Source organism: Nyctibius grandis, chromosome Z (assembly GCF_013368605.1).
Source record: "Nyctibius grandis isolate bNycGra1 chromosome Z, bNycGra1.pri, whole genome shotgun sequence".
Taxonomy (NCBI): domain Eukaryota; kingdom Metazoa; phylum Chordata; class Aves; order Nyctibiiformes; family Nyctibiidae; genus Nyctibius; species Nyctibius grandis.
Window position 1 is genome coordinate 51,711,263 of NC_090695.1, and position 24,538 is coordinate 51,735,800.

Here is a 24,538-nt window from a genome sequence, read left to right on the forward strand (position 1 = left end):
CAATGGCATCAAAGTCTCTCTTCTAAAACTGGGTATTTGTAAACATTAAAAAAAAGACTGCAGGACTATTCAAGTAATAGAACAATCAGAGATGTCTTCTGGTATGCAGGCTATTAGGTTATCTGCCATTCAAGATTATCAAAAAAGACATTTCATTATTCACAGATGCTCATTATCTCCATTTAAAATCTATACATTATATACAACACAGTTTTTGTGGTACTAGAATCCCCATGCCTTCCAAAGGTATATTTTTCACAATACACAACTACAATGAAACAGTGAATACAGTAACATTTTACACTGAAGCATCTTAATAGGAGCCACCAAATAGACGTCTACATTGTACCAAAGTGTCATCACAGTTAGCCTCTCTGAGAGCTTGTGGGAAATATCAGAAGGGTATGCAAGGTTCAGGCACACTGATACATAACATTATTTATTTACAATTGGAAAGAAAAAAAAAGGAAAAAAAAAGGAAGAAAAGAAACAAACAGCCTTTTGCGGTTAACGCTTTCTAAACATGACAAATACATATCTCCTTTTACTGTGTGGTTCGCAACTTAGCAGCAGACCCTGTGTGCGAGCCTTGGTACTGATACAAAAAAAGTAAAGAATATATATATATTTTTATATATATATGTATATATATATATACGCATATATATATATAAAAACAGAAGTCTAATTACAGCAACATTTGTTACTCTGTGATAAAATCTGCAATTTACAAAAATGAAATGACTGGTTTTTGCCTGCCATTAAGGCATTTCAAATTAACACCATGGAACTGATGTCTGTAATAAAGCGCTTCCTCATGTGATCCAGTCACATGACAATGTATATCTCCAAACTCATCATTCTCTGAAAAGAGAAAGAAGAAAGTTTTAGTATGCAGTATCCTTTCCTCCTAGTTTTTTTCTACACCATGAAATGAGATCTGCACAGTACTCCCAATACCAAGAAGGAAAGACAGCAAGCCACATCCTCGTCCCTCCCCTGCCAGGAACAACTTACTAATAAGTAACCTGTGCTGGGATTTATCTTCTGGGTTCTGATACTCTAGCATCCATCAGCTCTTCCAGGGCTACAAAACTTCCTTGCTTAAATAATTCCAGGTAAGAGCCCTACACAGTCGCTTGTTTTCAGAGTCAGCTTTCAGAAAGACACCCATAACCATGGAACGTTACAGTACTGTTTAATACATTAAACTCTGAGGCTTAACATAGCAGTGATCAAAGAAACCCTAACGTTAAGGGTGCTTTGGGTTTTTCACTTGAGATGCGACCATTATAATACAGAACAATCCCTTTCCTCTTGAAGAGTAAGGTTGATGGCTGAAAAGTAAATTCTACTGAAAACCTAGCAAATAACTGAGAGGTAAATGCATGGAATGGGTATGTAACTTAAATACGATGTCACCTCTAATGGACTCCCAAGCAAACCTCTCTAAAAGCAAAATCAGCAAACCAAGCAGACTTGCAGAATAGATAAAATTTTAAGTTGTCCCGGCAGTACATGGATCTAACCGAACATGAACTTTAAACCCATTTTATAAAAAATGTGGATCTTAAACTATATTTCCTAATCACTTGTGTTGTCTTAATACCAATCCTGAAAACATCACAGAATCACAGAATCACAGAATGTTAGGGACTGGAAGGGACCTCAAAAGATCATCTAGTCCAATCCCCCTGCCGGGGCAGGATTGCCTAGACCATATCACACAGGAACGCGTCCAGGCGGGTTTTGAATGTCTCCAGAGAAGGAGACTCCACAACCTCTCTGGGCAGCCTGTTCCAGTGGTCAGTCACCCTCACCGTAAAGAAGTTTTTCCTCAAATTTAAGTGGAACCTCCTGTGTTCCAGCTTGCACCCATTGCCCCTTGTCCTGTCAAGGGATGTCACTGAGAAGAGCCTGGCTCCATCCTCGTGACACTTGCCCTTTACATAGTTATAAACATTAATGAGGTCACCCCTCAGTCTCCTCTTCTCCAAGCTAAAGAGACACAGCTCCCTCAGCCTCTCCTCAGAAGGGAGATGTTCCACTCCCTTAATCATCTTCGTGGCTCTGCGCTGGACTCTCTCTAGCAGTTCCCTGTCCTTCTTGAACTGAGGGGCCCAGAACTGGACACAATATTCCAGATGCAGCCTCACCAGGGCAGAGTAGAGGGGGAGGAGAACCTCTCTCGACCTGCTGACCACACCCCTTCTAATACACCCCAGGATGCCATTGGCCTTCTTGGCCACAAGGGCACATTGCTGGCTCATGGTCATCCTGCTGTCCACTAGGACCCCCAGGTCCCTTTCCCCTACGCTGGTCTCCAACAGCTCTGCCCCCAACTTGTACTCATACATGGGGTTGTTCTTGCCCAGATGCAGGACTCTACACTTGCCCTTGTTATATTTCATTAAATTTCTCCCCGCCCAACTTGCCAGCCTGTCTAGGTCCCTCTGAATGGCTGCGCAGCCTTCCGGCGCGTCAGCCACTCCTCCCAGTTTGGTGTCATCAGCGAACTTGCTGACAGCGCACTCTAATCCCTCATCCAAGTCATTAATGAATATATTGAATAGAACTGGTCCCAGAACCGACCCTTGCGGGACTCTGCTAGACACAGACCTCCAACTGGACTCTGTCCCACTGACCACTACTCTCTGGCTTCTTTCCTTCAGTCAGTTCACAATCCATCTCACTACCCGATCATCCAGACCACACTTCCTCAGTTTAGCTGCGAGGATGCTGTGGGAGACAGTGTCAAACGCTTTACTGAAATCGAGATAGACCACATCCACACCTTTACCATCATCTATCCACCGGGTTACATCCTCATAAAAGGCTATCAAGTTGGTTGAGCATGACTTCCCCTTGGTGAAGCCATGCTGAGTGCCCCTAATGATCCCCCTATCCTTGATGTGCCTAGAGACAGCACCAAGAACAAGTTGTTCCATCACCTTTCCGGGGATGGAGGTGAGGCTGACCAGTCTATAGTTACCCGGGTCCTCCTTCTTGCCCTTTTTGAAGACTGGAGTGACATTCGCTTTCCTCCAGTCCTCAGGCACCTCTCCCGTTGCCCACGACTTAGCAAAGATGATGGAGAGTGGCCTAGCAATGACTTCCGCCAGCTCCCTCAGCACCCGCGGGTGCATCCCATCAGGGCCCATGGATTTATGGACATCCAGGTTGCTTAATTGGTCCCTGACCCAGCCCTCATCAACCAAGACAGACTCTTCCTCCTCTATCCTGACTTCTTCTGAGGCCGCAGGGGTCCGGGGCTCCTCAGGACAGCCTCCAACAGTATAGACAGAGGCAAAGAAGGCATTCAGTAACTCCGCCTTCTTTTTATCCTCTGTCTCCAGGACCCCCACCTCATTCATCAGTGGGCCTACATTGCCTCTAGTGTTGGCTTTACCTGCAATGTATTTGAAGAAGCTCTTTCTGTTGTCCTTGACCTCTCTTGCAAGGTTTAATTCCAAGGAGGCCTTAGCTTTCCTAGTTGCCTCCCTACATCCTCTGACAACAGACTTATATTCCTCCCAAGTGGTCAGCCCCTCCTTCCACGATCTGTACACCCTCTTCTTCCACTTGAGTTTGCCCAGCAGTTCCCTGTTTAACCATGCAGGTCTCCTGGTACCCTTCCTTGACTTCCTACCTGTTGGGATGCTCTGAACTTGAGCTCGGAAGCAGCAGTCCTTGAATGCTAACCAACTATCTTGGGCCCCCTTACCTTCTAGTACCCTGTCCCATGGGATTTTCCCTAGCAATTGCTTGAAAAGGCCAAAGTTGGCCCTCCTGAAGTTCAGGGTTGCGATTCTGCTAGCTATTCTGTTCCTGCCACATGAGATCCTGAACTCTACCATCTCATGGTCACTACAACCAAGGCTGCGCTCAACCTTCACCGCTTCAACCAGACCCTCCTTGTTAGCGAGAACAAGATCCAGCAACGCTCCTCTCCTAGTTGGCTCATCCACCATTTGCATCAGAAAGTTATCATCAATGCACTGGAGGAACCTCCTGGACTGAGGATGGCTGGCTGAGTAGGCCTCCCAGCAAATATCAGGGTAGTTGAAATCCCCCATGACAACCAGGCCCTGTAATTGAGAGACTGCTCTCAGCTGCCTGTAGAAGGCCTCATCACTCTCCTCATCCTGATCCGGTGGCCTGTAATAGACACCCACAACAGTATCACCCCTGCCAGCCTGCCCCTTAATTCGCACCCACAAACTCTCAACTCGCTCCCGATCCGCCCCTGGACAGAACTCAATACATTCTAGCTGCTCACTCACATAAAGAGCAACTCCACCACCTCTCCTTAGTGGCCTGTCTTTCCTGAACAGGACATAGCCATCCATGACCACATTCCAGTCACGCGAGGTGTCCCACCAAGTCTCTGTAATTGCCACTAGATCATAGCCCCCCGACCGAACACGGATTTCCAACTCCTCCTGTTTATTCCCCATGCTGCGTGCATTGGTGTACAGGCATTTCAGGGAGTGAGCTGAGCACACCAATTTCACCCCAGGGGGATGGGAGGCCTCCTGGTCTGCCTCAACACTAGAGCGTTGCCGCAGTGGTGCAAGCCCAGCTACTACCCCATCCCCCTTCGAATCTAGTTTAAAGCTCTCCGAATGAGCCCTGCTAATTCCTGTCCCAAAACCCTTTTGCCCTTACGACATAAACCTTTCCCATGTATTACAGTCACGCCTGGTGTCTTATAAAACCAGCCATTATCAAAGAACCCAAAGCCCTGCCTGTAGCACCAGTCTCGTAGCCAGACATTAATAGAGAGAATCCTACTATTCCATCCCACGTCATCACCTGAAAATGGAAGGAGGGAGGAGAAAACAACTTGTGCCCCAGACTTTTTCACCAACCGTCCTAGGGCCTTGTAGTCTTTCTTCATCCCCCTCAGACTACGGGATGCAGCTTCTTCCCCACCTGTCTGGAAGATCAGCAGGGGGTAGTAGTCTGTGGCCTTCACCAGGTTGGGGAGTTGCCTGGTGATATCCCTGATTCGGGCTCCAGGCAGGCTGCAGACCTCCCTGTGATGGGGGTCAGCTCTGCATATTGGGCCCTCAGATCCCTTTAGGAAGGAGTCTCCAACCACTAAAACTCTTCTCCTCTTCCTTGTGGAGGAGGTAGCTATACGCCTGTCAGGTTTTTCTGACTGTGGTGGGACCTCTGATATAGGTTGCCTCTCCACCACATCCCCATTGGACCGGCTGTATTCCATTAGGGCTTCATATCTATTGCTCAGAGGCACCTGTGGAGGCAAGGTAGGCAAGGAGGGCACTCGCCTTTTGCCACGGCCATAGACTTGCCTCCACTCACTCCTCTCCTCTAGGTTATCGTTTTCCACCTGAGAGGGGCAGAGTACAGGGGTCCCTCGATCCTGGGAGCTCTCCGGCAGGTGCTCCCATTTTTGTTGCAGGGAGGGCAGAGCCTGGCTCCACCAGTCTATCTCCATTTCAGCCTCCCGAATGCTCCTAAGCCTTTCTACTTCGGCTTGAAGCCTTTCAACCTGGCTTTGCAGCTGTGCCGCTTGGCCGAGCAGATCATCTACTTGCTCACAGCGCACACAGCCCCCTGACACCACAGAGACGGTGTAGCATTCCCTGCAGCCTGCGACCTGCACCATCGCCTCCTTCCGTGGGAGCTCTGTCTGGGTTCCCACATCCATTTTGGTCTTCTTCCACCGGGTAGATACATAGTATATGGAAAATCTCAGAAGTCAGACTGCTTGTTCCTTCTTAATGATCTATGTTACAGTTAAAGGACACAAATAAGGACAAAATGTCACCTTAAAGAGAATAAAATTACAATTGACTCAAAGTCCCAAGTTTTTCTTCATCCTTAAAAACCGTGTCACACAAGGAACTGCAGACCACCAGGCTATAAAATCTATGATTTGCTTTCTCCTCTCTATGTTGAAAACATATAATTTAAGATTTACTAGCTATTTACCTTCTTTGTGCAGGAAACATACCAGATGCAGATGCCTGCGCAGCCACCTGCTGAGTGGCAACAAGGGCAGCAGAGGTCAATCCTGAGAGAAAGAAGAAATGAAGGGATGTTGATGTACTTCTGGTTTTAATGGATTTTTGTGCTCAGAGAAATGTTAGGAAGCATCTCTAAGGCAAACAGACAAAAAACCCCACCATCAGAAAATGCTGGGGTTTCAACACTACATAAATGGCAAATATTTCAGGTAACAGTGTTAAGACAGTCTGCTCAGTATTATCAATATGCCTTCATATAGTAAACTGAATTGTCCTTGACAGATATCTTACAAGAAAATACAGCATTCTTACTTATTGTATTCCTTTCCAAGTACTGCACTAGATGATGCTAAGTAGTTTGTATGAGTTCCTGAATAGGAAGCTCAGTAGAAATAACAGGTACCAGGAAACAACAAGAATCAAAAGTCACAGTGAATTGCAGAAATGACATGCCAGCTGCTCAGAATACAATACTTTCATAATAACTTATAATTTTTACAGTTTTCCTACTGAACAAGCATAATGTATCCCAAAAGGCATATGGAATCACTGAATCAATGAGAAATGTCAGGACTTTTACACAGGAAAAATAACTGCTGAGGCACCAATGGAACGTAATGAATTAATGTCATTTAGCCACCTATTGTGACAGCATGTACTTTGCTGCATGGGAGGAAACCTTCTTTTAATTCAGCTAGAGTCCAGGGTTAGAGAAAAACAGTCAAAGACTGGTATAAAACCTAGGGAGGATGAATCGTATCTTACTGTTCTGTTTTTTCCCTGACTGCAACTTTGTGCATTGCATTTGTGAAAATACAAAGAGTCCTCTTCCAGACGGTCAAATTACAACAAGCTCAAACCCTTGTGACTGCAATGCCTTGTACATAAAATATGTTCAGTATAAAAAGCTTTTGTCTTTGCTACACTTCTTCCATTGCTTACACAACCCTAATTATACAAAAAGGTGGTTGTTTGTTTTTTTTACTGCCTTTCAGCCAGTTAATGTCAGTTTGCAGTAGGAATCAAAACATTCACGTGAATGACAGCCTAACTGGTACATCTTTAATAATGCTCTAACGCCCAGTTTTGGAAACAAAACTTGGTATTTCTCAGGCATGAAGCTATCCATTTGCTGTTAGTCCATGCTGTGAATTTTCAAGCCTTCTTCCTAAATGCAAAGCACTTCTGATTTAACAAGGAGATCTCTATTCAACATGCTTCAGATAGGCAAGATTTCCAGTGTCAAGATAACAACTCCATGAGGCAAGTTAATCCCCACCATTGGAAATCTGCTCACCTTGAAATGGGTCATATTGTCCAGGTATAAGGGGGTAACCCATTCCAACATGTGTGTGATGGTGCGTATGGAGATGCCGCTGGCTAAAAGGAGAATGACGGTCTCGTTCCCTTTCTGCTTCCCGTTCACGCTCAGCTGCTGATTTTTCCACAGACTAGTAACAGTAAGTGAAAGAAAATTGATGTGAGAATTTTGAAAGGGACAAAATCACAATAAAATCACACTTGCCACTACCTGGCAACAACCTTTTGAATCCAAATGATTAAGCTGATTTTTTCTGAACAAGAAGTCTCTCTACTGGATTATTTGCACTTGATTCTAATCTAAAGCTACCTGGCTAATGGAAGATTTTCCAAGGCACAGAGATTTTGAGGCAACACACTGAAGCTTGAAGCCACCACGATGACTTCTAGTTTTGGGGTTCCTTAAGCTTGGCTGACTTGCCAATGCCTGAACAACCTAGTTGAGCTGCTGAAAGCTGATGTAAATGAATCCTCAGCCCTCTTCAATGCACTCTGGAGATGAAGCCTGCCTGAGCAGCAAGAAACACCTTTTAAAAATAGAATCAGAGTCAGTGACTCGCTCACAATTAAAACGAGCACCAACTTATCTGAAACTAAAATAACAGTATTTGCTCCAATGTGGAAATCTTCAGAAATGGGGACTGGTAGTCTGCTATTTGGAAAATGTGGCTTCTTGGCAAATATAGGGATGGGATATTACCAAATCCCACAGCCCAACTTCTCATTTCGTTATCTGTTTCCAAACAGGAGCTTCCTGTTTAACTGCAATAAACTGTGCACCATGAGGTATCTCTGAATCTGTGTTTCTATATGAGTCCATTCATTCAAGATAGGAAGAGTCTGAGCACAGAACTGTGTTCTATGTGTCACTTCCAGTTTATGCCACAGAAGCATCCTGACTATAAATTGCTTGTATTTTAAGGAGTACTACAAAGAAGAATCATGCATTCAGAGCTTGATGCCAGACTGCATGCTTCTTAAAATGATATTCTCTACCCCTCCCCATATGTGCCACTCTTCAGTAACAACAGATGAAGCCTTACAACAGGGGACTTGCTGCGATACTGGTTGGCATGCTGCTGGAGCAAATCCAGTGCTTTGGACTCAGTGGTTGATTTCGCATTGATGCTTGGGCTGGTATTGACTTTCTCCGCTTCTTCTCTCCCTGACATCTTCCCATAAACTGGATAATGAAATCCTGGAGAGAGATAGGCCCCTGCAGGTAAACAATAAATACCACATCAAGTTCCTGGTTTTACATTTTGGTTATATCAAGGTGGGAGGAGGGGATACCAGGACACAGGATAACATCAAAAACAGATCATGTGACTATCAAACGGCATCTTTACTCTTCAATTTCTTCACCTAATTTACCCTGATGAATGGAGGTTATAAAGAGGGTTGAGCTGATAGCCATTTCAGACATTTATGGGTCCTCTTTAAGTGGAAGGAATAGTAACTATAATGGTTCTGACAGTAAGCGCTTAGAATATTTTTATAGGCAATAAACTATCTGTCAGTCTAACAGCAATAGCAGACTGTCAAGGGTTGAGAAAACTGTAGCTGGGAACTGTGACAGTTCATAAAAGGAACATCTTGTATTAAATCAGTTTCATCTACAGAACTTTCCCTAGTGGAAGCACAAGCAAAACAAATGTGATCCATGAAGCTTCTAACTTACCCTAGCTACTAACAGAAATATTAAAACATAGGCTTTACTGCAGTTTGAGGGAGTAAATCTTAACTAGTGTGCAAGGTAAATTTCAGAATACATACCAGGATAGCTATGCATTAGGACAGGAGAGACTGCACGATAGGCTGGATGGTTGGGATCGTACATCTGTGGATAAGGATAAGCATGCAAGTACTGGATATATGACTGATGCTGACTCATTGGTGAGGAAACTGCTACTCTAGCACCCCGAGAGTCCTTCCAATTTACAGGAGTCTTTCGATCATCACTTTTCATCTTGCTCTCATCCACTGATTGAGAATCAGAACGCTTGACCTCTTTAGGCTCCTCTTTAATGCTTGCTAGTGAGACAGGAAGGTTAGGCAGGGAACTTTCCTTGTTAGGTGTTTTTCTAGGGCTGTCTTCTTTTAACTTTTTCTCACGATCAAGTTCTTCTGATTTTTGCTGATCAAGGTATTTGGGCTGATAGACATAATGATGCCATGTTCGTGAATCTGGATCCTAATACGGAGGAGAAAAAAAAATTTTGTTCTGAACTTGGTTGTTGAAATAAGATCGTTATTGATATTTCCCATCCTTCAGTTAATGTATCCTTAATAGCTGTTTTAATAACATATCCCTATTACATAGAGGAGAGGTTTGCTTGCTATAGAGTGCCTTGAGCTCAAAGTCAAATCAATATTCCCATGAAGGAGCAAGAGACTATTATCAAAATTTAATTCAATTGCTTCATCTTATATCCTTCTTCATGCGTTTAACTAGTTTAATCATGAAATACATATGCATTGTATCAAAGTTCTGAGACCACGCTATTCATAAAACATTTTAATTAAAGCCCACAGAGAGATTTTACCACTAGAGAGCAAAAAATATCTGTGAACCACAAAATTAAAGCTGGCTAATGATATGCCAGAGCACTTAGATTACCTGGAACAATGAACCTGAAAAACTGATCTAGCTGGAAAGATGCTCATGCTGCTTCTGATACTACAAACATTCAAGAATCAGTGGAAGTCAGACATTAAGGCAGACTTCTTCATCTGACAGTCTTATTTCAAGTTTGTGAAATTACACATGGATAAGTATTTACAGGATCAGGACCACATGGTTTAAAGAATATGTACAGGATATTATAAATACATTTTTGCATAATATATTGCATGTTTATAAACATGTTCTAGAATTAGGCAGGTGAGTTCTTTACAAGACTACACCAAATCTGTACTGAGGCGTAACAGGAAGACTTTTTTTTCCAACACAGGATACACAAGAGCTAATTGTAAACATTGTCTTCAGTTGATACACGTTTATGCCACATGCAGCAGAAACATAAGCACACAACTAGAGACTTGGACAGTCTGTTTCAAATACTCATTTGAATCACCAGAAATCTTCTCGGGGCTGTACCATCCCACTTCCTTTAGAGATCCCTAACTCCCACTCACCTGACCCCACCATACCTTGAAAGACAGCCCGTAAGGGTGAAGTCTGGGATGTACCGTACACCAGAACATGAAAGCATCAAGCCTTGGGGCTCCAGTTCAGAGCACAGAGACAGTTGCATTGCCTCGAATGAAGGCAGTGTGACATCTAGGAAGGTCAGCACGAAGCCACTGGATGGAATTCTGGTTCCACTGAAGTCAACGGCAAAACTGTCACTAACTTCAATGGTAAGAGGATTTCATCCATTGTGTAGGACTGTAGGGGCCTGAGGCTGGCTGAGGAGTGAAGGGGAACTTAACTGCTTCAAAAAGGTCACCTTGGGTTAAGATAAAGAGCTGAGCTTCAAGCCAACTCTTCAAAGAACCAGCTCACCCATCTTTAGTAAATGCCAACCGTCATTCAACAAAAAAAAGAAACACTTCAAACCATGTTTCAAATTTACTCTAAGTCCTCTCACAATGAAAGCTGCTTATTTTGCTTGAAATTTCTCATTTCTGAACTAAGCAAATTCCTTAGAATTTACATCTAAAAGAGAAATATAATTCCATTTTATTCATGCATGTAATTTAAAATAGTCTATCCAGGTCTTAAGCCTGGGTTCTGTCACCACCTTGCTAGATCTCTTTTTTTTCCCTTTTCAAACAGCTCAACTGAAAGGTCTCTTGGTCTATTCACGGACTACAGTACTATCCAGCATGAAAAAAGGATGGCAGAGCTTGTTTGGCTGCAAAGGTGGAAGAACATAGCAGAATCAGGGAAAAAATCTCACATGTCTTAAGGATAAATCAAGACACTCTTGCTCCATTTCCTGTGATCTTACCTGTTTAAATCTTGTGGTTGGATCTACTCCCGTTTGCTTCATAGAGTCCATAACAGACTTCATCTCCACAGCCTCCTTTATGAGCTGGTGGTTTTCCATTTGTTTGGCTTTGAAACTGTCAGACTGAAGCTGCTGCTGGTGATTGGAAAGGATCTGTGATTTGCTTGTCTCCTCATCTTTGTTAGGGACTGATGACCCCATTTTAGTGCTATTTTTGCTGGACTCTGGAGTCGAAGGGGCCTTTGAAATAGTGGCAGATGGAATATTCTTCTGCTTGTTGTCATCCTTCCCAATCTCCTTCAAGGAGGGGTCATTCTTCCTTTCACAGTCCCTCCCGGTTTGTGCCATTTTCTGTTCTGCTAGTCTCTGGTCCTCATAGTATTTTTCGTACTGCTGCCTGTAAGCAGGGTTAGAGGCCATTAAGGACTTTTGGTCCATATAGAGCCCATAGGCATACTGTCCATAATAAAGTGACTGAGCAAGTGCAGGGTGTCTTTGCGTTATTACTGACTGATGTTGTGGCTGCAAATTAGAGGAAGTGCTTTCACTTTTCTTGGCATCTGACAGTTCTGCCTTCTCTTTCTTTTCTGCCTCTTCCTCAGCCTCTTTTTTGATCTTCAGTCCCTGTGGGGTAGTGCTGTTCCCAGCAGCTGGAGCACTGACCTGTCCAGAGTGCATATAACTTGGGGAATAATAAGGATCGTAGCCATGGTAATAGGGAGAATGGGACTCTTTCGCTTGAGCTGATTGTGCTGTAGTTGAAGAATGTCCTTTTACAACACCGTCCTTATTAGAAATAATATCCGACGGAGAGCTGGCCTTTGACCTCATGCCCTCTGACCTGCTGTCAGAACCACCATCATCAGCCGCATCAGAAATATCTGAGTAAGCAGGGCTGTTGGTTTTAGCAGCCGCGCTATCTGCACCGTTTTGTGTCAACACATGCAGTGGTGCCATGGCAGATTGTCCATTCACCAAAGTGCTGCATTCCATCCTGGAGGCACTCCCTATGGAAGGGCTGGGCGCATTGTCTGTGAACGTGTAAACCTTATCAGCTTCAGCCTTAATACTTGCCATCCTGCTCTCTTGAGACTCTGACAGTCCATTAGCTAGCCCTTCATTCTTGTTGAGATGGTCCTTTAAAAAATGTCCAGACAGGTCCTTCCCAGACCCTTTTGAATCCTCCAGCTTTCCCAGCTTAGAATCCATCTTGGGACTTCCCATCTCTTTGCTTTCTTTGTCCTTCAGCTTTCGCTTCTCCTTTTTCTTTTTGTCTTTGAGTGATGTGAGAGCTGGGTTTACAGTGCTTGGCTCTCCCATAATTGTGGGCTTTGGTTGAATAGGTTTTAGTGGAGGGCTCTTTGGTGTAGCCTGAACAATAGTAGTTGTTAGAGAGGGCAGTCCCGGTATTGTCCCTGTAGTGGTGGTTGTAAAGGCTGTAGTAGGTATAGCTATTAATTGGGGAGGAGTCGGTGCTGGCGCTGGGGCAATGGGTCTGGTTGTTTTCAGTTTGGAAAGGTTTTTATCCACTTTGCAATTGTTCCCTTTCTTGCCTTTATCACCCAAACTCTTCTTGTCAATTAACCCTTCAGCCTCCAATTTCGGCATTTCAGTTTGCAAATTACCATCTGCTACCGAGCAGTTATCCAGTGCGGCTGCCATATTAGAAATTACTGGAAGGCTGTTCAATTCACTGTTGAGACCCTTCTTTTTGCCAGAGTTCTTGCCAGTTTTGGAACTGATAACTGAACCGGGGCCATTGCTGGTCAGTTCCCTTTTTCCCTTGGGGGTCCCTGGGGTAGTGATGGAGGAAGGAGATGTTGGTGCTTTCAGTGGATCAAAGCCTGGCAAATTTGTGCTTGGCTCACTGCATTCAAGTGCCACATTACTCATTGCTTCCTCACAGTCTGAAATTTTGTCTTCACTGTCAGGCTCAAACTCCAGTTTGTTTTCTGGGTCTAAATGTGCATGAGCCTGATGGTATCGTAGTCCATTAATGTGCTTGTACTTTTTGTTGCAGTTGGGGTGAGGACAGTCAATCAGCACTGGAGAAGAGCAGCCTTGGTCCAAAAAAGTAGTCTCGGGTTTCCCCTGTGGGGTGGTGGGAGTGCTTCTAGAATTAGTACGAATACGTTTTCCAGATTTATTGTCCTCTGAACTGGAGTTCAAATCTAGCTCCATTGGAGGCTTAATCTTCCTCTTGTTTGTGGATGAGGGGCTGGCTTTGACTTCATCCATGGAGCAGTTTGGGGGTGTCCTGCGCCCACTTGAGTTAAGGCTGCCCCTCCTTCCCTTCCCATTGGCACCACCTCGATTCTTATTCTGAAGTCCTCTGGACTCTGCAAAACTTGCATCATTCCCGGGTACAGCTGCAGCTGCAGCGGACCTTGCCCGCTTTCCCCTGCCCCGTCCTCCGCGCATTTCCAGGTCACTTGTTGGTGATTCACAAAACCTATATAAACAAGAGCAGATTTCATCAGCAGGAGCTGTGAACTGAATAAATACCAAAACACCACCACTTCCTGTAACAGAAACTTCATACATGTTAAAGGAAAGAGGTCCTTCTTCCAAATGAGAATGTTACAGTAACAAAGGGGAAGTCATTAAAAAAGAACAAAAATGGTTAAGAACGAGATCACCTAATTAGAACAATGAAGAGGAAAATTTTCCAAACTTACAGAAATGCATTTTTAAATTAATTGCCCTCTAATTGAATCCCATTTATTTCCCCTTCCCTCTCAAAAACACGAAACAAAAAGAAATAAAAACTCCCACCCCACATTGCAGTATAGAACAGAGAATTACTTGTTTCACTGGTGCATGTTTTCAATTTAACCAGTTGGTTTTTATTAATCTCTGTACAGCCTCTTGACAGAGATTGGGGGTGAAAATACAGCAGAGAAAAAAACAGACTCAGAATAACTGCCTACCTAGGAGGGGCCCAGTCATGCTTTGTGCAGTCCAGCAGTGTTCCCACGTATGTCTTGTTCCTCCATGTAACGTTTACCACTAGGACACCTGCCAGTGGGAGAAAAACAAAGTATTATCACAGTCAGAACAATAATTGGGGTAGGCTTTTTTTTTTGCTCTTTTTCCGGTTTTTCTCTCCTTTCCCACAAAATGAGAGCTTTATTCTCACTTGCTTTCAAACACTGTGGTCTGTATTCTTCCTCTTTTCTAGTTTCAGTGACCTCACGTTAAAACCCACAGGAAAGACAGCAAACAACAAAGAACAAGAGCATGTGCGCGCATGTGTATGTGTGTAAGCGAGTGTGTGCCTGTGTGACTGTATGCGTAATCAAGATACAGCTGACAGAAGGAAATGGGTTTTGCCATGTCCTGCTGTAAAACAGCAACACTCACCTCTTAATTTTGCTATTATTGCACATAATTGCTTTCTCTTGGCAGCCAGCCAGCATAAACTAAGCACCGTTTACAGTTTAAATCAGTAGGTGACTGGAGAAGAATCTGCTTTGCTTTGAACAATATGATAATGATGCTTCTATTTATTTGAAATTGCATATATCCCAACACACAAACACACACACATGTACGCATTGCAATTTTTGTTCAGCAGATATGGATGAAAAGGTGTACTATTTGGCTTGCTTTTTCTTCTGTGGAAAGTGAGGCACTAGACATGAAATTGCAACCACACAGTAAAGCTAAGAGGAATCGCAATACAGATCCATAGAAAGAGGGATCCTTTAAAAACTGTACTGTAATTTAATTGCTTTTCCACTTATGACTTTAATTACATGCAAATTCATCTGCCCACCTAAAGCAGACTTCTAATTTTGGTTTATTTGAATTATCCCTGTAAAATGTGTGCATGGTACAAATATCCGAAGTAACAATAAAATAAATGTGGGGGATGTCATTCAAATGTTTTCTTGTTGCCCTCAAACACTTTGTCACATAATTTATCATCATGTTTATGGACTAGCCAGCATAATGACCCCTTTAATTCATTAACATCTGCAGATAAACACACTGTAGTATTACTGAACCAGCCATGTCTTCTCATTCGAACGTTCACTGAAATAAAAAATGTATTTTACCTAGCAAAGAAAGGCACAATGCAAAATGTTTCCAATTTATGAGAGGCATGAAGACACTAACTTGCAGCTGCCAGCCTTGTGACTTTTTTCCTCTACTGTTCTAGCTGTAGCGTTTCTGTAACAGATACAATAATGGCACTGTGCCAGCATGCTTCCAGCCAGCCTTTTTTGCTTTGTCTTACCAGGGCGATTTCTCATTTTGCACTAAAACGAGCCCTCTCTACTGCACCAAGGTAAAGCAAACATGTAACCAGCCGCTTATTTCCTCAGGGGCCTTTTAACAGCAGGGAAGTATTTGAAGTGTTGTTAGAGGAGGTACCAGGGAAGAGGGGATTTCCTTGAGAACTCTCTGTAGCAGATTCGAAAATTATTCCCCGTATGGTTTTAAGTTGCCATTATGATAAGGTGACTAGAATTTCGTACGCTAGGGCGAACTGGTCTGAAGGATGAAAGATAAACGGCTCTTCCAGGCAGGGTCAGAGCCGGGCTTCGAACACCCCGCAGAATCAGGGTTCAATCGCTATGACATCTTTTTATGACCTACGCAAACGTGGCAGCCTGGAAAAAGAACAATCACATTTTACCCTCGCCCTGCTTCGAACAAGAAGCACCGCCGGGAACAGCAGCGGGGGCTGCCGGGTGTGCTGGGGGCTGCGCGGGCTGCCGTGCCCGGCCCCGCTTCCGCCCGCCGGCGCGGACGGGCCTTGGTCGTCGCCGGCCCCGCGGCAATCCCCGGCTCCCGCCGCCATTGGGCCGCGCCCGCCGCCAGCTCCGGCCCCTGATTGGCCGCGCCCAGCTCTGCGGCACCCGCCGCCGCCACCCCATTGGTGGCAGCGCCGGGCGGGGTGGGCAGGCGGGTGCAGGCGGGAGCGCTGTGCGGGCAGGGCGGGGCTCTGCCGGTCGCCCGGCAGCGCCGGGCCCTGCTGGGGAAGGAGGGCGGGCGGCCGCGGCCCGGCGCTGCGACACCTCGCCGGCGGCACCCGCCCTCTGCCGCCTCCCGGGCCCGGACGGCGCCTGTGTGTCAGGCGGGCAAAGGCAAGCGGACGCAGGAGTCCGATCGCGGGGAACCGGCTCCTGCGGCCCCGGCCCGGAACCGTCCCCCGCCCGGGAGGGGAGCAGGCGCTCCCACAGCGGCGCTGCCTCTGGCGCCAAAGTGGAGGGGAGCGTGTGGGCTCTGGGAGGGCAGATGCCGGGTCGTTCTCCTTGAGTGCTGCCATCGCGCCGCGCCTTGAAACCTCCACGAACATGCGGGCAAAACACAGGAGGAGGAGAACGCGTCAGCAGATCCGCGGAGGACACATTTGCGAGTGGAAATGGGGTTTCTTGCAACAAGCAAGTCCACGCTGCGTTCCACCTGCCATTCTCACACTAGAGAGAGATTTAAAAGGTGTTGCTCTGGTAACCCTGATGCTTTCCTTCCACCTTCACAGCTTGTCAGCCCTGACTCCATAATGCTCTGAGTGAAAATGACTGGTATTTTCCATCGCTGAACTCTTATCACGTCAGGCAGCCCATCTACCTGCAGCAGCACAACTGCTCCCTCCTGTCCATTTCCCAGTTTTTGTCCAATTTCCTCCTAAATGTACAAAGCAAGGAGGACTTTCTGACTTCCCATGGAGTATTACGGGAGAATTAACTGTGCCATTTATTCTTCCCCAGCTAGTTCACCTTTATCCTTTTGTTAAAATGTAATTGTTAGGTTCTGTGGTTTGTTTTGTTTGTTTGTTTTTTTTAAAAAAAAATCACTGTGTATTCCTATGTAAGTCTCCATCTTCCTCAATATTTGCAGTCTTGTCTATCTCTACAAGCGCTTTATTTATTAATTTCTATAACAGACGTAGGGATAGTCTGTTGCCTATTAATAGAAGAGAGGGCAAAGTAGAAGGCATGGAGTGGTATAATAATAAAAACCCTTGAAATCAATACACATTTCAGTAATTCTTAGAAGACATTCAAATGACCTTCCAGTGTAAGAAAGTCAATACTTCAAAAGCAAACACAGGTAAGTTCCTCCCTTAAAGTCAGTTACATTTAGCATCTCATTAAGTTTGTTAGCCTTAGCAAAGGCCCCAGTATTTAATTAGAAGGGAAGATTAATCTCCATGCTGCGTTAGAGTAACCATGGCAAGGAATGCATTTCCTTTCTCCAACGAACAGCACATTACTCTGCCACAGGTAAGATTCCACAGAACCGTCAGTGAAGGTAGCTCATTTTATCTTCTAAGATTATAACAGAAATGGGTCAAGAGAATGTAAGTAACATGGGAGGTAGGACTGACCCCTAAGCAAACATGCAACTGGAGGCTTATTAGACCAAAGCACAGAAAACGAAAACTGAGAAGAGATAGGCAAGTAGTCCACGCTATATACCAGATGCACTACTGAAGAGAAAGAATTATTCTTGCTGCACCCAGTCAGGGTGTACTATTATACGTTTCTTTGATCCAAAATACTTGTCCCAGCACAGAGTTCAGGCTCAAACCAAGAACTTCTGGTGGGGCTTCTCTGCACGCTCAGAGGCAGTACACAAATAGTACTACAGCAGTCTTCAGTTCACCTCTGAGTGTTGCATCTGAGTACACTGGGCATGCAGTTGTAGATGTACTAACCCTTTTCTCTAAGTTGTTCCAACTCCTCTTTTGAGCATGTGTGCTGGGGCATAGCTCTCCAAGTACTCCCTCCATCTTACGAAGTAACATATCACTTACAGGATCAAACCTCACTGGAGTTGTGTCAAGTCAGAAGTCACTATAATTAGACCTCCCATTACATTAAACTATACATTAGACTACACATCATGTAACAGTCATTTATTTAGCGTTGCCTGAACAAGAGTGAAAATGCAAAGACAGCCTGAGGAACCCACAGGTTTCATACTGTCTGAGCACAGAGATGTATTTTCACTTTAAAAAAAGCCCAAGAGGCTAAACTACTTAAGGTAACCATCACTGAAGAATGGGAGAAAAATTCAGATGCTTGTAATGCAGTGTACCTGAACGTATGGGGACCCTAAGATTCCAATTCAGGAAACCTGGCCAAATATCTAATCCTGTTCTCGTGAGGCTGGATCAAACAATAGTGAATATATTTTGACTACATGCATACACAGAGTATATTTTAGATGACATGCAAATGTTTCTTCCACCAAGTAAGGGTGTCAACTCAAGAGTTTCACCAATTACCAGAGCATAGTTCACAAGATTTGGATGTAATAGAGAAAAACTTATTCCCAAATGAGGGTGTAAATGACTTGATTTAATTTAGTGTATCATTCGATTTGCAAACTATGTAACTATTCACAGTTACAGTATATCAGAAATTAGCAATATCCTCCGCAGTCTTCAGTGTCAAACATCCTAAATTAAAACAGCCAAGAATAAGAAAATGAAAATTTCAAAAGTTACTACCCATGCTACTCTTTTTAATTAAGGAGTAGATACAGTAAGTGGTGAACGTGTTATGTGTAGGAATTACAAAATGGTATCTAACACAACAAAATTGAGTCATTACCTAGAAGTTTTCACCTACACTGGTCAGTACCTTTTCTGCCCAAATCCGCTATTAGCCAAGGCAGGATCATCCACAAAAGCCTCCCTGTACAGCAAAGGTGCACACAAGATGTTACCTAGTGCCCACCACTGTCAACAGAAGTCCCTCCTTTAACATCAAGGCGAATTTTACTAGCCTGTTAGAAGCAAAGAAAGATTCTGTATTTTGGTGTTTTCCTTCCCAGTGCATGTACCATTATGAGCTTTCTTCTTTACTCGTCACATTCGTAACTACAATGTTTATGGTAAAAATTTACTCAACAACAGACAAGAAAAACTAGCACATGCCTGGAGGAGCACAGAACCATTTTACATAAGCAGTTCTGATACATATTATAAACTGTACAAAATAACTGTGACAATTTATACTTGGATTTTGTTACAGAATGAAAGGTCACATGTCACAAAAGTGATTTCTAATAAAATCATTTTCAGAAATCCTCAGAAAGCACTTTTTATGAGTTCTGTGGATATGATGTATCTCTTTCCTTTCCCCTCCCTTCTTTTCAGTGACTGCATAACAAAGACCAGAAATAAAATTGACTATTTACTATTAACTGAATTTATAGAATGAAATATGTCATCACAAATTGCAAGTGTACTACCTAAATTTGTTATTCACTATTTGAAAAAAAAGAGCCATGCTCTTTTAAAATCAGCCTAACAAATGCAGATATGCTATTTTGACATAAAAACATCACGATCACAAGGCATCTTCAGTACCAAGCCAGGGTTCATGCTGGCTACCTTGACATGGCACTTCTACCAACCACATCAAGCTTGTAAGGATCTACTCAAATCTGACAGGATATACTCTTGCAGATGCTCCTTCATCTAAAGAACAAAAGACTGAAGGATCTAGTCAAAACCAGATACTAATCCTTTTGCTTTCTTGACTCTGTTTCCTTCAATGAACATAAGCCAAAATTTTTATGCTTTGTAATGAAAACTTTGAAAATGAGATCATGTGGTTAGGAATCAAATTATCACATTACTATCTTAAATGCAGGCCCCAATTTTTGAAAATACTGGCTTTAGAAAACAAACACATTCAAATTCCAATATAAGTAGACATTACTCAATTAATCAGATTGGAAAGCCTGACTTAATGTTTACAGCATAGGCTGCTTTTGTGTTCAGATCACAGCAACTGCTATAAAATTCTGATTTAGTTCAAGTTGATTACTTTCCCAGAAAACTCAAAAGACCAGTTATCTGAATGGGTAAATGGGTATGCCTTCGTTTTTGTAAAAGGAGCTGTTCCCTCTGTTCTTAGCAGAGAATCTGGCGAAAAGTATCTGCAAAATTCTGGAGAAAGCAGATCTGCACAAAGTCTTTCTGAACACTTCTGTAACTGATTTGTTGAAGAATATTTAAACGATCTTCTAAAACTAGGAATGATTTGTTTGCTTTTCAGTCACCAAAAGTCACTTATGTTCAAAAGTCACATAATTAAAAATAATAATAGTCACATAATTAAATAAAATAGTTATAATTTTAATTAAAAAAAATTAATATAAAATAATTAAAAAATCATAATTAAATCATAATTAAATCATAATTTAATCATAATTTAAAAAAAAAAAAAAAAAAAAAGGAAGACCCAGGGAACTACAGGCCAGTCAGTCTCACCTCTGTGCCTGGCAAGATCATGGAGCAGATCCTCCTGGAATCTATACTGACACACACGGAAATCAAGGAGGTGATTGGTGACAGCCAACATGGCTTCACTAAGGGCAAATCGTGCCTGACAAATTTGGTGGCCTTCTACAATGGGGTTACAGCACTGATGGATGAGGGAAGAGCAACTGATGTCATCTACCTGGACTTGTACAAAGCATTTGACACTGTCCCACACGATATCCTTGTCTCTAAATTGGTGAGACATGGACTTGACGGATGGACCACTCGGTGGATAAGGAATTGGCTGGATGGTCGCACTCAAAGAGTTACAGTCAATGGTTCAATATCCAAGTGGACACCAGTGATGAGTGGCGTTCCTCAGGGGTCTGTATTGGGACTGGCGCTGTTTAACATCTTTGTCGGCGACATGGTTAGTGGGATTGAATGCGCCCTCAGCAGGTTTGCCGATGACACCAAGCTGTGTGGTGCGGTCGACACGCTGGAGGGAAGGGATGCCATCCAGAAGGACCTTGACAGGCTTGAGAGCTGGGCCCGTGCAAACCACATGAAGTTCAACAAGGCCAAGTGCAAGGTCCTGCATGTGTGTTGGGGCAATCCCAAGCACAACTACAGGCTGGGCGGACAATGGATTGAGAGCAGCCCAGAGGAGAAGGACTTGGGGCGATGGTTGACAAGAAGCTCAACATGAGCCAACAATGTGCGCTTGCCGCCCAGAAGGCCAACCGTATCCTGGGCTGCATCAAAAGCAGCGTGGCCAGCAGGTCGAGGGAGGTGATTCTGCCCCTCTACTCCACTCTCGTAACACCCCACCTGGAGTACTGCATTCAGCTCTGGGGCCCCCCAACATAAGAAGGACATGGAGCTGTTAGAGCGAGTCCAGAGGAGGGCCACGAAGATGATCAGAGGGCTGGAACACCTCTCCTGTGAAGAGAGCCCGAGAGAGTTGGGGCTGTGCAGCCTGGAGAAGAGAAGGCTCCAGGGAGACCTTCTAGCAGCCTTCCAGTACCTGCAGGGGGCCTACAGGAAAGCTGGAGAGGGACTTTTTACAAGGTCATGTAGTGATAGGATATGGGATAATGGTTTAAAACTGAAAGAGGGTAGATTTAGATTAGATATTAGGAAGAAATTCTTTACTGTGAGGGTTGTGAGACACTGGAACAGGTTGCCCAGAGAAGTTGTGGCTGCCCCCTCCCTGGCAGTGTTCAAGGCCAGGTTGGATGAAGCTTTGAGCAACCTGGTCTAGTGGAAAGGTGTGCCTGCCTGTGGCAGGGGGGTTGGAACTAGATGATCTTTAAGGTACCTTCCAACCCAAACCATTCTATGATTCTATGACACGTGGAGTCCTACTTGCTCAAAATTCCCATTCGGTTAACAGTTCTGCCTGCTGCCTTTACTATTCTGAGTATCATTTTAAGAGCACTTTTGCTGATGCTAGAGGAAGTTCTATCAAAGTATACTATGCTTTGTAGTAATTTTTATAAGATTACGTCTTTAAAAGTTTAATATGGCAAATTCTTGTATCAGTATTCCTGTGGCATAGCAGCTCTTCAAGGGTGAAATGAAATTCCCTGTATTGAGAAGGCACCACATCATCACTTGACGTAGCACTACAGCAAAATCAATTCCTCGTATCTTTATGATCAGTGAATCCACAAATTTGTTTGCAAACCAAATTCTGTTTGCCTTTTGTACAAGTACAAATAATACAGGCATGCCTGGGATAGCCAAAGCCTGGCATATCTGTCATCAGCCAGTACACAGCCACCATGGATTAAGCACATTTTATTCTGCATCTGGCACTGCGAATTTTTTAATCCCACATATATCTATTTGACATTACTATTCTAACAGTAACTGAGGTGTATGAAGTGCAAAAAGCCGCAAGATGAAAATCTATAATCTCAGGATTATCTCAAGCTTTTTCATTGCCATTGGTTTAGTAAGAGCAATATAACAACATCCACCACATCATGATCAATCCCAGATCCACATATACACCTGCAATTCATCCAGGCGTAAAAAACACAGAACAATGTTTACATTAGACTTGCAATGCAAATGGCTTATTTGTCCCTGATTGCTTCCATCAAGAAAGTAATCTAAAATGAACAGTAAACGTTCTATGTATGAAGTCAAGTCTTCTACACTGAATACTGATCTGGTAGACATACAATTTATTTGCTACTTTAATCACACTCTGTCTAGCATGGCACAAGAACTTAACTACATCTACAGCAGGTGCACATGTAACAGACATCAACATCAGCAAGCCTGAGAACCTAATGACTGTCAGGTGGCCTGGAAATGCAAGACTGGTGGGGTGGTTTTTTGTTATGTTGGTGTGTTTTTTGTTGTTTTTGTTGGGGGGGGGGGGGGTGTTTTTTTTTTTAAGAGCCCTACTGCTGCGCTGAATGTTTGAAAAGTCATTTTAACCACATCCTGTAATCAAACCATCTGGAGCACAGATCTGACTAATGAGTCATCCTGGACTCTGGACTTTATCTGAACAAATACTGTATAGCAATGAAACTCAGAAGATTGGATAGCATTAAGGAAAAGAAGCATAATGAAATACTGCTGGTACAGTCATAAACCTTTGAGACGCTTAGCTGTGGTGTTAATTTAGTACTTTATGAAAGCATAGTAAGCTTAAAGGTTAAAGGGCTGAGAGGCTAAAACCTGCTATTTTAGTTGACGTTGCCCTGCTGGTGGTTAAAGCAGGTTGGCATTAGTCTAGCCGCATATACTATAGCAGCTTTTTCAACAGCATAACAAACTTAGTTCACATCCATGTGATTTCTAGTAAGTTCTGAGTAATGTCAACCCTAAATTTCATGGATACTTGATACAAATGGCATGCCCTTTCTTTCCCCCTTCATTATGACATCATCAGTACAATATATTTAGAGTAGCAACCACCACACTAGCTTGAAAAAGCTGTTTTATACCTTTAATGATATACAAACAAAACATGCATTCCCTGGACTTGCATTACATACTCTCATTTGCATTCAGAAAAGCAGCAGCAATTATACAGTGAGCAGTACCTCCTGAAGCCATGGAGTTGGGCCAAGGAGACAACTTTTTCATCCCACCTATTAACAACTGTAATATATTTTCTTAATCTAGAGGTTTATCCCAGAGCATACAGAAGAATAAACACTGAAATAACTGAAGAAGGCCTGTCTCCCCATGAGCCCATGTGCTTAATACACAAAAGAACACACAGCCACTTCCATCACTGTCACGTCTCGTGCAGCCTTTGTTCTGAAGCCTGATGAGCTGTACTGATTTGGGAAAATGATTGAGCTTCTTGGAAAACTAGACTCTGGCTTGTTCACCACCATCTATTCCTTTCTCATGAAGACAGTTGGTCAATATTCAGTTGAATGGTCAGCTAAAAGAAGCTCTGGTTTCTTTTTTTTTGCCTCCCTAGTAACATTATCCTTTTCCAGCTTTAGTATAAAACAAAACAGCAAGTTAGGAAGACTTGTTGCTGAGGGTGAGCTGAAAGGCTAGTGCCTCTGGACAAAGCTATGACTGAAATGCTAAAGGCACTTTGGCTCTGAAAAACAGGGCAGCATCTAATCAAGGAGCTTTTGTCGCTTATCAGTTATAATAACAATGCCACCATAATTTTTTCAGTATATGTTTCTTCTACAGACAGTCTGCATAACAAACAACCAATAAGCAAGATGTAAATGCAAATGGAGAGCTGAAAGAAAAACAAATGGTCCTAATCAAATACAAGGCTAAATTTTACACTCATTAAAAGAGCAATAAAAGACTCAAGGAAAACTGGGTAATACCCCAGAAAGTACATCAGATTGGGTCCCAAATGGCTTGTGGGTTTACCCACAACTGAATAATTCTACTAAAATATGAGCTACTTAGAATGGTGATTTTGAAAACTATGAAGCCACAATGACCAACATAATTTTCTCCTGTCAGATTTCTATCAAAGTGATTAGATTTTGTCAGGACTAGGAAAACTGTTTGAGAAATTGCTGTTA

General features: G+C 43.4%; 1 protein-coding gene across 2 annotated transcripts in view; it reads right to left on the reverse strand.

The window, feature by feature from the left end:
- Positions 1 to 645: 645 nt before the first annotated feature.
- Positions 646 to 24,538, reverse strand: part of ZNF608 (zinc finger protein 608) — a 107,263-nt gene continuing 83,370 nt past the window's right edge. The window contains exons 3-9 of one of the 2 annotated variants that reach the window (XM_068422628.1): positions 14,203 to 14,290; positions 11,273 to 13,724; positions 9,093 to 9,510; positions 8,360 to 8,532; positions 7,294 to 7,447; positions 5,984 to 6,043; positions 646 to 864 (exon numbers count right to left, since the gene is read on the reverse strand). In XM_068422628.1, coding sequence (XP_068278729.1) covers positions 728 to 864; positions 5,984 to 6,043; positions 7,294 to 7,447; positions 8,360 to 8,532; positions 9,093 to 9,510; positions 11,273 to 13,724; positions 14,203 to 14,290 — 3,482 coding nt within the window. In that variant the 3' untranslated portion in view covers positions 646 to 727. Of the gene's footprint in view, positions 865 to 5,957; positions 6,044 to 7,293; positions 7,448 to 8,359; positions 8,533 to 9,092; positions 9,511 to 11,272; positions 13,725 to 14,202; positions 14,291 to 24,538 lie in introns of those variants that run through there. The other variant, XM_068422629.1, reaches the window with a different exon arrangement.